At 36.2% G+C, this 17,879-nt stretch overlaps 1 protein-coding gene across 1 annotated transcript; it reads right to left on the bottom strand.

Annotated features, from left to right (window-relative positions):
- Nucleotides 1-471: 471 nt before the first annotated feature.
- Nucleotides 472-1,512, bottom strand: LOC132553244 (plexin-A4-like). The gene has a single exon (XM_060217473.1). It carries the CDS (start codon nt 1,510-1,512, stop codon nt 472-474), a length of 1,041 nt encoding a protein of 346 aa, XP_060073456.1.
- Nucleotides 1,513-17,879: the final 16,367 nt, after the last annotated feature.

Raw genomic sequence — 17,879 nt, 5'->3', positions numbered from 1 at the left:
TGAGCCTTTATTACTCCTGGCTTTCACCTTGATATACAATAATGGTATCACCCCTGACCTATATTTCTAAGAACAGTAATACTAACACTCCTGACCTTCACCTTGATATACAATAATGGTATCACCCCTGACCTATATTTCTAAGAACAGTCTTTATTCCTAGGTTCAATAATACTACCAGTAGCCGAGTCTTTATTCCTAGGTACAATAATATCCTTATAAGTTGTTGTCACCTCTATGTACCATAATGCTTATCTCTGATCTTTTCCACACCCTTAACTCCATATTCACTACAGCATTACCGATGTTGACCCTGGATATAAATATCTATTCAGAGGTCTTGTGGTGATCATTCATCATGTATACATATCATACTTATTTCCTGTCTGGAATAAAAATCTGAAAATATGTCGATCCCATAGTGGTAATTTAACAAGTTTATAATTTTGACACATTTCTGGTTTATATCTGTCAAGCACTTACCTTCGGAGGACAAGGAACTGATTCTCGGATGTGAGATGGTCCAAGGTTTCCATCGCCATTGAAGCATTCTTCTACAGTAAGGTTAAAGAGACGTTCAGTTTCTGCCATGTTGTATCCACATACAGCTGATGGTCCATCCATATCAAACTCATTATTCTCAAACACTATGTATAGTTTCTCTGATGATTCATCAAAGTACGCACCTCTAGCGAAGTCATAATGAGGCTGGCAAGTAAGTTCAATTTCCGTATAGGAACTAAAATATTTATCCTGCTGACAAATTCGAATTATTTTGGTAACAAACATGTACTCAATGACGGACTTATATTGGCGGGCTATGAAGTATACAAAGCCTCCATAAGAAAAGCCGTACAGAAATTCAACAGGGATATCCAGTCTGGCTTCAGGTAGAATACTGACCCTGGTCCCACCTGATGAATCAAGATAGGAAAACTCGAGTGTCGACAGATTTCTGCTACTAATGTGAGGAACCATTGCACGATATTTCTGGTTTCCTAGGTTACTGTAGGCTGCACCGATGTACAAGGCATTCTGATTCTCGAGACCCGGACCAATGAAAATAAGACTAGACTTCACTGGGTTATTCGGGACGGATGGCTTAAGTAATTCCTTCACAATCAAAGAAATGTTTTGTAATTGACGAATTTGACATATTCCATGAAACAGACTGATGCATGATATTAGAGTACTATCCTTGTAATCAATGGCTATTCCTTCTGAGAAACTGTTGGTGGATTTTTTTGTGTCGTTACACGGTAAATTGGGGGGTGGACAGTGTGGGTTGTCAACCCTTGGTCCCATGGCAACCTTTTGAAATGATCTTAGATCTGCAGCAAAATGATACAATGAATTTGTGGCACCAACAAATACATCACCAGAATTTTTGTTGGCTTTTAAGTTTTGTAAAGTGGTATCCTTGTGTAAATCTCTGAACGTGTGAACTATATGCATAGCACTGACCATCTGAATCAAACACCCTGCACACACCAAGGTCTGTAGTAGCAACATGGTGTCCATCGTCACTGTCTTCATCAAGCTGCTACCTGAAATGTTAAACACAGATTTAAATATTCACCTTCAATATTGTCCTATTGACAGAGCCAGTACAAGAATACTCATCATTACTACCTTTGTATGACCAATGTCACGTCTTTAGTGGCCTCATTATCAATATATTGAAAAATAACTGTATTAGATAAATGAAAATTTGATAAAATGTCAATGACATTCACATTGCAGTTTTAAAACTTTGAACAATCCTTTTATATCGTCTTATTTAAGAACAGTTTGACTATGGCCCAATGTGGAAGCAAATAAAACTCCTTGTGTTTTCAAATTAACTAAGTTCTTTCATATTGATTTTCATTCTGGACTTGCTCATAAAACAAGAAATAAATCCTTTTATCTTTAATTCCTCACAAAAAAATCTAAACCCCAAATGTCTCTTACGTATTCAGCTCAAAACAATGTAGTACACAGATTATAACCGTGTGCCTAACGCATGCATTAATCATTTCTAAAGCTGCAATATTGTTTGTAAATTGATAAATTATGGAAATAGTCTGCAAAATGGGGGTTTACAAAGGGGAAAGAATCCTAGGGTGACATGATAAAGGATCAGCACCACACAATGGTCGACATTTGAATAAACATGATATTTGTGAATCTGTGATGGTAAGTCTTGTTGTCCTCCATTATAAGACTGATTTTTAATACTAATGAGAGAGATCTGAGCTATCTGGTGATTTATGAGGTGAGGATTTGTATAAATATTCATATCATTAGATCAACAAAACAATCTCCACAACCAGACACCAACAAATTTGTCTGTAAAATATTACAATTTTAAAAAGTCGTTGAATGCATAGAGAATTCTCAATGTCTTCTTAATAAATTTATATCAAACCCAGATATCCTTAAAAGGCTTCTTGTGTACTGCTACAAAAACAAATACAAAGAAAGTACATAGGCATCCATTTCTAGCTAACCAGGATGGATGAATGCAATTTTGTTACACAATAGTGCTGCTAGCCTCACTGATGTCTAGTTCAGATCCAAGCAAGCTTTAAGGAAATCGAAAAACAAATTTAAGATTGCACTTCAACCAAGGAGTAGAACTTCATTAAGACAATGCTACTGAATCTGGATCATCACAGTGTTTGTATTGACTGGCAGATTCATCATTCATAGCCCTTCTTATTCATCACAAACAAATTTTGTGATATCATGACTCTTGCTGGTTAAGTTTACAGCAGGACAGTTCACCTGCTGGTTCAGGTTACAGCAGGACAGTTCACCTGCTGGATCAGTTTACAGCAGGACAGTTCACCTGCTGGATCAGTTAACAGCAGGACAGTTCACCTGCTGGTTAAGGTTACAGCAGGACAGTTCACCTGCTGGTTCAGTTTACAGTACGACAGTTCACCTGCTGGTTCAGATTACAGCAGGACAGTTCACCTGCTGGATCAGTTTACAGCAGGACAGTTCACCTGCTGGTTCAGTTTACAGCAGGACAGTTCACCTGCTGGTTAAGGTTACAGCAGGACACTTCACCTGCTGGTTCAGTTTACAGAAGGACAGTTAACCTGCTGGATCAGTTTACAGCAGGACAGTTCACCTGCTGGATCAGTTTACAGCAGGACAGTTCACCTGCTGGATCAGTTTACAGCAGGACAGATCACCTGCTGGATCAGTTTACAGCAGGACAGTTCACCTGCTGGTTCAGTTTACAGCAGGACAGTTCACCTGCTGGATCAGTTTACAGCAGGACAGTTCACCTGCTGGTTCAGTTTACAGCAGGACAGTTCACCTGCTGGTTCAGTTTACTGCAGGACAGTTCATCTGCTGGTTCAGTTTACAGCAGGATAGTTCTCCTTCTGGTTCAGTTTACAGCAGGACAGTTCACCTGCTGGTTCAGTTAACAGCAGGACAGTTCACATGCTGGTTCAGTTTATAGCAGGAAATTATACCTGCTAGTTCAGTAAACAGCTAGACATTTCAACTGTTGAGCTTTTGCCTATGATGCCACAGGGTTAATTTGGTATCACAAACCAGTGGGCATTACAAAATGAAAAGATATTTAGTTTGCTGGAGGTTACCATTATTCTTCATCAACTAATTAGCAAAATGAAAAAAATCCTTTGTGCCAACAAGAAAATGGATACCATGTCTGGATCATATTATTTGATTGTATAAAAAAATGATCATCGTATGGAATATTTAATAAATTGCATTATCTGAGCTTTTCTCTTGAAATTTCATAAAACAACCCCTCGAGAAATATCTTACTCAGATACAAATCCCAAGTATTAGAAATTACTAATCACAATAATAGCAATCTCATTAATCTTTTTTTTTTCGCAATGAAATTTAGTTTTCTATATATTGATGAAAAAATCTGTTCAGGAATGAGGCGCTTAATGTCACCAAAGAAACCCCAAAGGATCCTCTGTCAGAGATTGTAAGGTCAAACAGAGTATATATGTACAGCTGTCTTTGAAAACGTTTTAAAACCACCGAATTCTTTATCAAGGATTTTTGTATTTTCTACTGTACATAATTCTTTTAAACAGGAAAAATTGAACATCTGCCAAAATGTTTCTTTAAGATTTAATTGAAAATGTTAAAAGCTCAACATACCTAGCTTTTTAACTTAAATTCATTTGAAATGCACATAATGTAAGCAATCAATAATATGTATCTGTGTGACAGTTCATGGTAATCAATTCTTTAAAATGTCTTCCACTGAACTTAAAAAATCCTGAACAACTCATTGAATAATTTAAAATTAAGTCAGTTTATGCTCAAGTATTTACATAGAAAATCCATTTCATTCACAAGAGCATACAGATATAAATATACAGATATATATAAAAAAAAATACAGGAACCTTGGTAAAATGACTATAGACACAGTGTAAAGTGGAAACCTGTCCATTCAACTTCCCTTATAATATTTTTTATAGTTTCCCTTCCGTTTACTCGTCCATTATATTCCTCCTTTTGTTCGAATGTTATCTCTCTCAATATCACTGTAGTTTGCCATTAACTAGTGGTAGTAGTACAGATTTAGAGAGCACCTGCCTGACGCAGTATTAAAACAAATCCATTTGATTTTCTTGGAACTACAGTGTATCACATATTACAACTATTTTAAACAAACATATATCTCCCTAGACCTGCACTTTTTGATTGGCTGAGGAAATTTAACTGCTACAATATTGAAAAGTCCACTGTATAGTTCTTCTTACCTTCAACTGATTGGGAACATCATAAACCTTGTTTGTTTATAAAGCGAGAAGTAGTAAAGGTCACCAGATTTCAAGGCCATGTCAAGGCAGGATTATTTTCATTACTGCTTTGACTCCTAAAACAAGTCGCAGCAATAATTTCAGAGAACAGCATAACTCAATACTATATATATATATGATCAATGCATTCATATATAAGTACAGATCATCCTGAAAACAATGTTACAATCAGCTAGAAATTAACCAAATATTTTATAGGATACCGTCATGATTAAGTTACATATAGGACTATAACTGTATATCTCTCTTGGCATTTTTCCTGGAGAAGTGTTTAATGGATGGACAGTCTTAGTTGGCAGATACATTGTTCTGTTACATGATGAAGAAGTTATTGCATAGTATTGCTTGTGGCTGAAACTGTTTGTGAATTTCCTATCTGTAAACTGTGGATCAGACAATGAGACCTTGTTGATTGCTCTGGAGGCCTGCTGGTCAAATAACTATACGTCTAGGAGGTGCAAACCATATATCTAAGAATATCAATCATTGTGACACTTGTTCACATTGACTGGCTAAAAGGTTGATTACAATTTCATCTCTTTGTAAAGGTTAAGGTTAAATAAAACCCTTAAGGCGATGTATATTGTGGAACAGTGCCAAAATCACTTTGGTAAAGATATATTCAGGAACATGCTAAGAGCACTTGACAGTCACTTTTTCAAACATGCTGGTAATTCTTAGAAGTATGATATTTTGTGAAAAATACAATTGTATGTTATAAAGAATATTTTATTACAAATGAAACAAAGATGAAAGCAAATGACACCACATAACACACTGGAATGACCATCCACACAATGTCATTAAAGTCACCAATATTACATAAACTGCCTTTTTCTGAAAAAAAACCACACCAACGATATCTTATCATTGTGTCTTACAGCTGGAAATTTTCTAAACAATTGAATACTTGATCATACTAATTTCAAAGAGTTATCGAAAGTACATTCACATGTTGCAGTTTTAATGTAGTTAGGAGACGCCACAGGTTTTATGCAAAATCAGGACCTTTCAGCTGCTTCCATGAAAGAGAAAATGTATTTCTCGTTAATGACAAATGATGAAAGTTCTCAAAGCTCAAACCAGAAATCAGGTATATCAGAGAAGAAACATGCTCTAATCTTGTATGGTTGAAATTGTAACTTTTCAACAAGATATTTGTTATATGCGTTTCAAACCATTAACGTATATGTTTGTTAAATTCATTTAAATGAATTAAGACTTTTAGTACAACTTCATTTCCACATGGAATTTTGAAAAGATATTTTGTCAGTCAAAATAATTTTTAATCCATTCAAAGACTTGACAGTTCTCATTTGGTGCTGCAGTAAGTGTATTGTGGGTAATGAAGTTTCAGCCACACTTCCATTTAAAGTTGATTGTATGGGCAGCTTAAGCTTGTTGAATTATCACACACAATATTATTAAGTGCTTGCTGCACTTCCTATAATAAGGGGGAGACAACCAAGGTAACAGATGAAAAGATCCTATTCATGACCTGTTCTTGGGAACACAATCCTGATAACAAATAAAAAGTCCTTCTCAAAACCTTTTTAGGGGCACACATTCCTAGCAACAGATAGGAAATCCTTCCCAAAATGTACGAAGGGGAGACAACTGAAGTAACACTTGGAAGTTCTTTCTGACAAGTTATCAAGGGGAGATAATACAGGTAATTTTAAAGACAGAAGTATGTCTCTGTGTTAAAGGAAGATGTTTAGATAATAGATCTAATGCTTGTATTGATAAGATTATTCTTACAAATGGAGACGGCAAGCAACGGAAATCACAAATTTGTCTATTGTGTAAAAGCAAGTGAAATATTTTGATGTTGTTTAAAATCAATTTAAGGATGAAATTGCCCAGCTATAACCATGTAAGTATATAAGTCACTGCTCTCTAGCACACACAATGGACTCATTAAACAGCAATGGAGAGAGTTATGTTAGGGTACAAAACCATCTAACTGCCATCATGTTCAAGTCTGTCTTACCAAAGATTGGAGCCTAAACACAACACCAAGGCAGAAAAAATATATCCCGCATCATCACAATACATACAGAGATGCATCACAATAAAGGCCTTGATCAACCCAACATCTACCACTAGTGCCCTCTGGTGGCAGTACTTAGCACACCCATTTATACAGAAAGACTGGGTTTAAGTTTTAATTAGCAGAAAACCTATTACTGAAAACACTGCTTTCTGATTAATATTTGAAACAGCAGAAAAGAAATATTAATTAACTGGCAGTGCAGACTCATCACATCAACACCAGTATATTATAGGAAGTGAAACAGTGGCCCTGGTCAGGTGTAATCTCACCTCCAGTCTGACATGTTCAACTAGTAATAAATCTCAGGTTTATCAGCTGATAACACACATGTACTGCATACCCAAGCTAAGCATGTGCCCTCCCCTATATTTCTGTGTCTAGAAGTGATGTCATTTGTCAGAAGTACAGCCTGATCCCTGTATCACAAGATCTCAGCCATTCTCAACATACTTTATAGCTGTCCTTATGTGTGGCCTAACAAAATCTCAGCACTCATCTTCTGCATTTCACAATGAGGGTTATTCATATTTAGAAAGTTAGATGTTTCTGTCAAATGTTAAGACGAAAAGTCGCCTTTTATTCCTTTTTCAATGCTACATTACCCCATTCATGTCTATAAATTGTGCTAGTTTTTCTGTACATAATCTCTTGTTATCCTTCCATCACACTTTCTGACACAAGCAGCCAACATTTACTTAGCATAACAACAATGAGAATTCGGATCAGAATACAGAATGGCATTCCTCAATGTAATTTTTAGTGAATAAAACATCCAACTACTTTGAACAATTTATCATAAATATGTATTAGAGTAATATAAATATGGTAGCTTTGTGCAATAACCAAACTGACATATCTGTACAACCATAAAGTTGTAGACGATTAATTTCTACTAGAATTTCATTTCTTCTTGTCTCTTTTCATACAGATTCATTTTTAAAATATAAACTTTATACATTTTATAGTTATTATACAGCAATCTATAAGCTTATATCAGCCACATTTGTTGGCCCAGATGGAGGCTGGCTAAGGATCTTACTGTGGAAGGAAAACTGGAGTACTGAGAGAAAGCCCACATGGTTGGACAGGCAATCCCTCCTCACAGTTAAATGGGAATCAAATCCAGGTCACCTTGAGCAAAAGTAAAATGTTTAACAATGTACCAGTCCAACCATCCTAAATATAGAAATACCCGTAACACATACTCTGATAATACTTTATACAAGAAACAAGAGATTTGTATAACAGAACAAATACATTGGTCTTCCCTTATTACATATAGCACATATGTATGTTCACTGCTTCTGTCATAGTTTAGGTGAGAAATCAGAAAAATGAAGAAATTTTACTATCTTTATCTATTTGATATTGAGTTACCGTTAACTATGTTAAGTTTGACCTTCTTTCAGTCAACAGCATAGTGATCCAATGATAAAGCATTCCATTGTATCAGTGAGTGATGAAGGTATACAACAACTTTCATTAAAATCTCTGTAATGGTTTAAAAGTTATCGCCTGACAACAAATTATTGGAAAGTTTTGACCTTACTTGACCTTTGACCTTGACCTGCACATTGGCTATAGATTATGCAAAAATACTGAAAGTTTCATCAAGAAATGTTCAACAATTGAGAAGTTATGAACCAGGAATAGAATAGAAAAACCAGTATTAATAGAATATGACTCTCTTCATTCAAAAGTAAGACAACTCCGATGACATAAATAAACATGTATCTACAGAAATAGCTTTGTTACTCAAATTCCTGAACAAAGACTATAACACTTTGTTTGAAGTTCGAAAAGGTTCCAAGTTGAGTCAAGTCTTGAATAAATATTTCGGCGTTTGACTTTGTGGTCAAGGTCACAATGTCTTGATAGCAGTGCACTGCACATCAGCTTTAGTTGATAAAGCAGTATGCCAACTTTCAATGAGTTACTTTTAACAGTTTAAATGTAATTGCCTTCATAAGAATTTATTGAAAAGTTCACACTTATTTGACCTATGACTTTAAGGTCAAGGCCACAATGACCTTATAGCAATGCACTGCACACAAGCTATAGGTAATTAAGGTGCTAAGCAACTTTCATTAAGATATTTTAAACCATTAAAAGTTATTGCCAGGACAAGAAAGGATTAGAAGAACCAGAGTAAGAATTACAAGAAGCAGCACTAAACCCATGTCTGTGTTCATCTGAAGGGGAGATAACTCCCTAAATAATCACCATTCATATACCTGTGTATGTGTTGAGTATTAGTAATGATATATCACAAGTATGATGTCTTTAAATAAAGAAGAAATATCAATAATTTTGTGCTGATCACATTTTACGTCACTGTAAAACAATTATGGAAATTTATCAGAAAAGACAGTAATGTACATTACTCACTTTCCCACAAATTACATGTGATGTATAGTATTATATTTGAACAGAAATGAGATTTTTATTGAAGCACAAACTTTCATAAATAATTTTCCCCTGGCATGCGAGGCTGAATCAGAATATATCAAGCAATCATTTAAATCTGTATAACAAAGCGATGGAACATATATCTAATTTATGTTTTACATTTTGAATGTTAACATAGCCTTGCCAACTGTTTATACAGAAAAGTCATTCATCAGTGCCACTATCCAATTAAAACTCACATCACTAATGTCCCTCTCTCTTTATACTATTGATTCTTAAACGCACAACAGAACAAATACACTCTGATGACAACTCTCCATCTACGCTATACTATATACACTTTAACAAGACAAATCCAGCAAATCAGTCTCTCAATCACACCATCTCACTACGTTGAATCCATACCTAACATTTACAAGTATGTAGTTCCAGTGACAGGTAGTAGAGATAGAGCCCAGACAACCTTTTAATTTGATGAAGCTATATACAGATCAAAAGTCAAAATAAAAGTCAGAGACCTATGTTTGATACATTACAAAAAACCTCACCATGATGAACTCATACCCGCAGTATGAAGTTCTAGTGACAAGTAATGGAGGAGACAAAACGCTGACAAATTTATTCTTTGATGTAGGTCAAATGCCAAAATATAGGTCATGGTGACTTACTTTTGATACATCACACACTACCTCAACATGGTGAACCCATACCCGCAGTATGAAGTTCTAGTGAAGATTAGTGTAGGAGATGGAGTCTGGACAAGATAGCTGAATGATGATTAGAAGCTATAGTCCTCTCCAATACGCCACCCCCTCACCCCGACCCTACCCCCTCATCCCGACCACACCCCCTCACCCTGACCCAAACCCCCAAGGAAATCGGGGAACAATATAAAGATCCAATATTCCTCTTTTACAAGAGAGGATTTTCTCAGGCAAATTGCAAGCACATAAAATCATCACATTTGTTATAAACAACCAAACAAACAATATCATCCTGGTGGACACAAAATTGATCATCAAATTGGTTACTTTATAACACAAGCTTTTAGCCTGCAGCTTCAAGATAACTAAAAACAATAGAATCATAAATATCCCAGCAGGAGTCTGCTACAAACAAGCTTTAGCTCTTGGAGGACACATTAGATGGTTCTGATAGACTCATATTAGCATTGCCAAACAGGACAAACAGTGATGTACAGCATATGTGTTACTTTTGAATGGTACATGAAGCACACTCTTACTTACCATTACTTACATAGTATGGAGCTTTCCTATCAACAAGATAGGGTGGAAGTATGATTTTAAAAATATGAATGACATCTGACCTTCAGGAATTATAGCAAGGAGAAAACTTACCCAGAAAGGTTAAACATTTTTCTAGGTCATTATAGGGTAGACATGGTAAAAGCAAGCTAACTACTCATACATCAGACAGCTTGACTGGGGAGTACCAGGCTGGAAAATGTCTGCCCATCTGTTCTGTGTGATGTATACCCAGTCAAAACTTTAATTGTGCACCACTATGGCATGCTGGGAATTCAGGACTCGTAATAATCACAATATCAATTGTTCAAACTTTGAAGCATCATAGAATTTTCTTGAATTATCATCTTTGATTGTCAACTATAATTTTTTCTTTTATCTTTATACAAGGACTGAAAGAGATTAACATGACAATTCGCTAAGTCACATGACTTAATATGAATAGTGTAAACAGGTGTACAGTAGCTTACATCACCAAGCATTACCTTTCATCACACTGAATACTTGAAATGAATGGGAGGCAGTAAGCCTGACGGTCCAGATTTAACAGTACGCCAGGCGTTGTAGCAAGGGTATAATTTATACGGGGATAAGAAGGAAGGGGAGTAAAACACTTCCCTCCTCACACAGAAATCTGGAGATAATTATATACACATAGTTTCTTTACCAACTTCAAAGTACCAACTTCTCTGCCTGTCTTTTATGACTAAACTGTTACAAACTGCTGCCTCAGTTAGTTATTGCAAGAAACCTAAACAAAATTTGTCTGATACAGAAAACTTCATTTTTATAATGTTAACGTATTTTACCACTCAAAACTGACTACTCTTCAAGACATTATCACTTCATCAGCACCGACACTCGGTTTACCTAGATTATGCTTGTGATTAACATTCTTCTGGTAATCAATTCATCCTAACGTTTTTTGTCTGTTACCTCTACCATGATATTATAGACAGTCAGCTTAGCAGATTTATTTCTGTACTTACTTAAAACTACATTTAGCTTTCTTTCATATGAAATTACACAGGAATTTGATGTAATAACTATTTAGTACCTTTCTGAAAGTGTTTGATTTATGAGTGATGTTCATCCATCTGTGAACACAAAGCGACTAGGGCAGCTGTGCTGATAGTGTAAACTATGGGACATTTCCTGTGTAGGGTCAAGAATGTGCTACAAGGATACTCTGGGTAGAATTCTAGTGTGTATACTACAGGGACATACTGGGTAAAGATATACTGCAAGGCATCCTGGGTACAGTTCCAGTGTATACTACAGGGACATCCTGGGTACAGATCTAGTGTATACTACAGGGACATCTTTGGTACAGATCTACTACAGGGACATCCTGGGTACAGATCTAGTGTATACTACAGGGACATCCTGGGTACAGATCTACTACAGGGACATCCTTGGTACAGATCTACTACAGGGACATCCTTGGTACAGATCTACTACAGGGACATCCTGGGTACAGATCTAGTGTATACTACAGGGACATCCTGGGTACAGATCTAGTGTATACTACAGGGACATCCTGGGTACAGATCTAGTGTACACTACAGGGACATCCTGGGTACAGATCTAGTGTATACTATAGGGACATACTGGGTACAGATCTAGTGTATACTACAGGGACATCCTGGGTACAGATCTACTACAGGGACATCCTTGGTATTCTACACAGGGACATCCTGGGTACAGATCTATTGTATACTACAGGGACATCCTGGGTACAGATATAGTGTATACTACAGGGACATCCTGAGTACAGATCTACAGGGACATCCTGGGTACAGATCTAGTGTGTACTACAGGGACATCCTGGGTACAGATCTAGTGTATACTACAGGGACATCCTGGGTACAGATCTACAGGGACATCCTGGGTACAGATCTAGTGTGTACTACAGGGACATCCAGGGTACAGATCTAGTGTGTACTACAGGGACATCCTGGGTACAGATCTACAGGGACATCCTGGGTACAGATCTAGTGTATACTACAGGGACATCCTGGGTACAGATCTATAGTATACTACAGGGACATCCTGAGTACAGATCTACAGGGACATCCTGGGTACAGATCTAGTGTGTACTACAAGGACATCCTGGGTACAGATATACTACAGGGACATCCTGGGTACAGATCTACTACAGGGACATCCTGGGTACAGATCTAGTGTATACTACAGGGACATCCTGGGTACAGATCTAGTGTATACTACAGGGACATCCTGGGTACAGATCTAGTGTATACTACAGGGACATCCTGGGTACAGATCTAGTGTATACTACAGGGACATCCTGGGTACAGATCTAGTGTATACTACAGGGACATCCTGGGTACAGATCTAGTGTATACTACAGGGACATCCTGGGTACAGATCTAGTGTATACTACAGGGACATCCTGGGTACAGATCTAGTGTATACTACAGGGACATCCTGGGTACAGATCTACAGGGACATCCTGGGTACAGATCTAGTGTATTCTACAAGGACATCCTGGGTACAGATCTATTACAAGACATCCTGGGTACAGATCTACTACAGGGACATCCTGGGTACAGATCTAGTGTATACTACAGGGACATCCTGGGTACAGATCTACTACAGGGACATCCTGGGTACAGATCTACTACAGGGACATCCTGGGTACAGATATATTGTATACTACAGGGACATCCTGGGTACAGATCTAGTGTATACTACAGGGACATCCTGGGTACAGATCTAGTGTATACTACAGGGACATCCTGTATTAGTTTATTAATTAATTTAACCTTTACTAGTACCAAACATATGAAAGAGGGAAGTTTTCCTCATAGACCCTGATATTTGTGAAACAGTCAGGGAAAACCACATAGATTAAACTCGTCTTTGGAGATGTAGAGAGGTAGGAATTAAGATATCTCTTAATTACATGTAGGATCTACTTTGAAGATCACAAACTACACCAATGACTCAAGATTTTAAATTACTGTCTTCAATAAATAATTCAAACTCATTCATGATTGAAGGCACTTATTACTGTAGACAGACAGCTACAGCCCGAGGTAACAAGGTTAAACAAACAGTATATGTTGGCCATACTTCTATTCCTGAAGTTTTTTATACGATTGTTTACTCCGTGATCAAATGTTAGAAAAGGGAATCGTCAGCTTAAAATTCATTCTCTTGGTTTGAAAAACTTCTTTAAGACATAATTTCAATTTGATTCTGCCCAGCAAATTTCTCTAAGGTTACCAAATTAAATTTTTATGAAGTTATTCCAAGAGCGCTTCTGGCCAGCAATTTTCTTTAAGTTACCATATCCATTTTCTATGTAGTGTAATTTTTTGCAGTATAGCATTTTCAAGCTTTAAAACAAAAAGCCTGTTGTTCAGCATTTGCCATACACCTGTTGCTATGGTGATTGTCATAGATATGTGTACAATACAAAAGACTTCGGAAGACTTGGATAAATTAATATTTGTGTTGATTTTCCACTGTGAACTACAACAACAACTACTGTAACCCCATTGTAGGCATTCCCGTTTTTACTGATGTTGAAACTAAAATATCAATATTTTTCTCCTGTTTTCTGAAACTGGTGATATCAATCTTAAAGACGTTAATCTTTTTCATGATTTTGCCAACCGCAGTGTACATGATACTCTTTACCTTTAGAATAAGAACATTTCTCTTGTAAATAGATTCATTGAAAAGTTTTCATGAATACCCAGATGTGCACATATATACAAATGAATGTTTATGTGTCATATTTACAACATATCAGAGATCGCATATGACACCATTGAAGAGAGGCTTCTGTACATGGGTTGGTTACTTTGCATGACCAATCTACATATATAACAGGGACATGTAACTAGAACTCTTTACTGTATGTCAACCCGCCTCATCCTGCAGACTACCCTATCATCGGTGGGGAAAGCCATTATACTTTTGTACAGGAGACACATAGCACACCCCTACGTATTCCAATCCTCCAGATAATTGAATACCAGCTTCGTCTCTCTCTCTCTGACCTTGATATAACAGTATACACATGCATGAAAACCAATATTTCATAATTTCAAAAATGCATTTGTAGTTTTATATATCCATTGATGTCCAAAACCTGCAATTCAAACTGATGGTTAGACACTATAAAATATTCATAAACCCTGTATAATTTGATATAAACATATAGGGTAATACTTTCGTCTATGGCCTCGACCTTTGACATCAGGACGCTATCTACATAAACGCATACCTATAAAACCGAGGATAATGGTACATTAATACAATAATCTAATTTGATAAAATACGGATTGAACAAAAAATTAATTCATTGCTGCCTCAAGTAACCATGGCGATTGCTGCAGGAACGTTTAAGATGGTGTTAGTACCATGCAATTTTCTCTCTTCCATCAAATTTTATGTTTTTTATGGATTACATCAATTTTGTCCAAGGAGGATCCATGAAGGCTTTCGTCATTGTAACTTAATGGTATAATGTGACTCATAATCACATTGTTTGGTGGCAATCTCGGCTTTGTCAACCATTTTAAATCCTCATTCATCAGAAATGCAGATTATATCTGAACAGAAACCTCGGTAGAATGAAATAATTGGAGAGGACAATACACATGGTGTAATTTTACAGCGTTTCTAGAACATTGAACATCAAAGACACAAAAATCATAGATCAATCATCTTAAGTATTGAATTACACAACTTGATCAATGACGACCACGTGCAGTATCATTTTCAGTTTTCATTTCGTGAAGACTGAAGTGTTATCGTGATGTAATGGTGTTGTCACAAAGGGACAGTGGTTATAAGCTTATACATAATGACGCTCTATCAATTATTTCTATCGACAGTAAAAGGACCGGAAATTTATAAAATCAATTAAAAAAATCCTACCATCATACTATTTCAATGAAAAGTTCTTTAATCTCTTTTAAAGTTTAACATCAATAAAATAGAATTTCAATAAACATAGCATGTTTTATGTAAAATTAAATTGATACTTCAATATCCTGTGAATGATGTAGTCAACCTGCAAACTCTCACTGGCGTTAGTTTTATTTTCCGGTTAGAAACATGCATCACAGCATGCATGGTCTGGCAGTACCAAGCTTGTGTGTGCTAACCCATCAAAATTCTCATGAGGCAAAGCAAAAATGTGACAAAATCAAAATTGTTTCAATGGATTTATAACTGATTTTACTTGGCAAATATTACATCGCATGGCCATAGTTAATAACCTTTTTTATCAAATGACTCAGTCACTTGGAGAAAATAACAGCATGGGTTGTTTTAGACGCATTCAGCAAAAATTCAATTCAGACATGACGGCAAAAAATCTCCATCCTACAAGAGTTACTTATATTTGTGCTAAGTTCATGAGGTAACATAAGTACTCCGCTATATCAATGCAGGTCACTTGTACTAAAATGTTCAAATGCTGATCACTTGTTTAAGATTAAATGTACCAGTAACAAATCTAACATCTTGTCATGAATTATGGAAATAGTGGTGGAAAATGGAAAAATCTCCATCCAAAAAGAATTACCTGTTATATCTATGCCAAACTCTTGAGTTAACATGTGAACACAAGTGTTAGTTACTAGTACTTTTAATGTACCCATGTTCCTGTCTGTACAACTGCAAGTAAACACAAACCTGCTTCAAACTCTACCACTGTCAGCACCTGTACAGGACTATGAATTACTTGTACCCAACTATTCCTCTGTGAGTTAAATATATCTGTACCTGACTCTACCACTGTCAGCACCTGTACAGGACTGTGAATTACTTGTACCCAACTATTCCTCTGTGATTAAATATATCTGTACCTGACTCTACCACTGTCAGCACCTGTACAGGACTGTGAATTACTTGTACCCAACTATTCCTCTGTGAGTTAAATATATCTGTACCTGACTCTACCACTGTCAGCACCTGTACAGGACTGTGAATTACTTGTACCCAACTATTCCTCTGTGAGTTAAATATATCTGTACCTGACTCTCCCACTGTCAGCACCTGTACAGGACTGTGAATTACTTGTACCCAACTATTCCTCTGTGAGTCACCTTTACCTGACTCTACCATAGTGAGTCACCTGTACCTGACTTTACATTTGTGAGTCACCTTACCTGACTCTACCACAGTGAATCACCTGTACCTCACCTGTACCTGACTTTACATTTGTGAGTCACCTTTACCTGACTCTACCACAATGAGTCACCTGTACCTCACCTGTAACTGACTATACAACTGTTAGCAATCTGTACCAAGCTCTTAAATAGATGAGGCTGTTGCAGACCTAAGCTAACACTTACATATTGATTGTATGTGAAAATTAAAAATGAAGCTATGTTATTGTTTTTGACATATGTTATTGTTTGTGTGACCTATATTATTGTTTGTGTGACCTATATCATTGTTTGTGTGACCTATATTTGTGTTGTGTGACTTTTATGATTGTTTGTGTGACCTATATTATTGTTTGTGTGACCTATATTTGTGTTGTGTGACCTTTATTATTGTTTGTGTGACCTATATCATTGTTTGTGTGACCTATATTTGTGTTGTGTGACCTTTATTATTGTTTGTGTGACCTATATTATTGTTTGTGTGACCTATATTTGTGTTGTGTGACCTTTATTATTGTTTGTGTGACCTATATTATTGTTTGTGTGACCTATATTTGCGTTGTATGACCTTTATTTGCTTCCTCTAGTTTGGCCATGTTAGAATCAACATAAATCAAATGATGGTGAATCTGACAATCTAATGGTGCCTTCACAATATAAATTTTTTAACATGATTCTGCATTCCTTTCATTTGAAGGAATTTTGATGTACCTCCCACTGAAAACTTCTAAATAATTAATTGGTAATTATTTTCTCTGATTTAGTCCTAATATGAAATATCAAAGCACTTTCCAACAGAATCATGAAAACCTTTGACCTTGAAATTCAACATGCATGCTTGGCACTTGTATTAGGTTGTTCAGAAACAAAGAGAGGTTGTATAAATAGGGTTTCTTGACAACAAAACATAAGATATGGGGAAAATTGAAGAGATATTTTCAATTCAATGAAATAGAAATTAAATCACTGGTTTATGAATATAGGACACAGACAGATGGAACATGAGTCCAACTTTTATGAAGGAGTAAAGTCTTAAAGCAACCAAGTTACAGTCAGAATAACCTACAAAATAGAACAAGCATTGTTATAGATTCTTTGTTTAATTACTCAGACATATTGATCTACTCCTATCTGTAGTTTTACATCAACAAGACATTTTCATGTGGCAAATGAATCCATTACCA

Source organism: Ylistrum balloti, unplaced genomic scaffold, assembly GCF_031769215.1.
Source record: "Ylistrum balloti isolate Yb309-2 unplaced genomic scaffold, AGI_CSIRO_Ybal_v1 Utg370312, whole genome shotgun sequence".
Classification (NCBI taxonomy): Eukaryota; Metazoa; Mollusca; class Bivalvia; order Pectinida; family Pectinidae; genus Ylistrum; species Ylistrum balloti.
The sequence above is the reverse complement of the archived record's forward strand: the minus strand, read 5'-3'. Positions and strand labels throughout refer to the sequence as shown.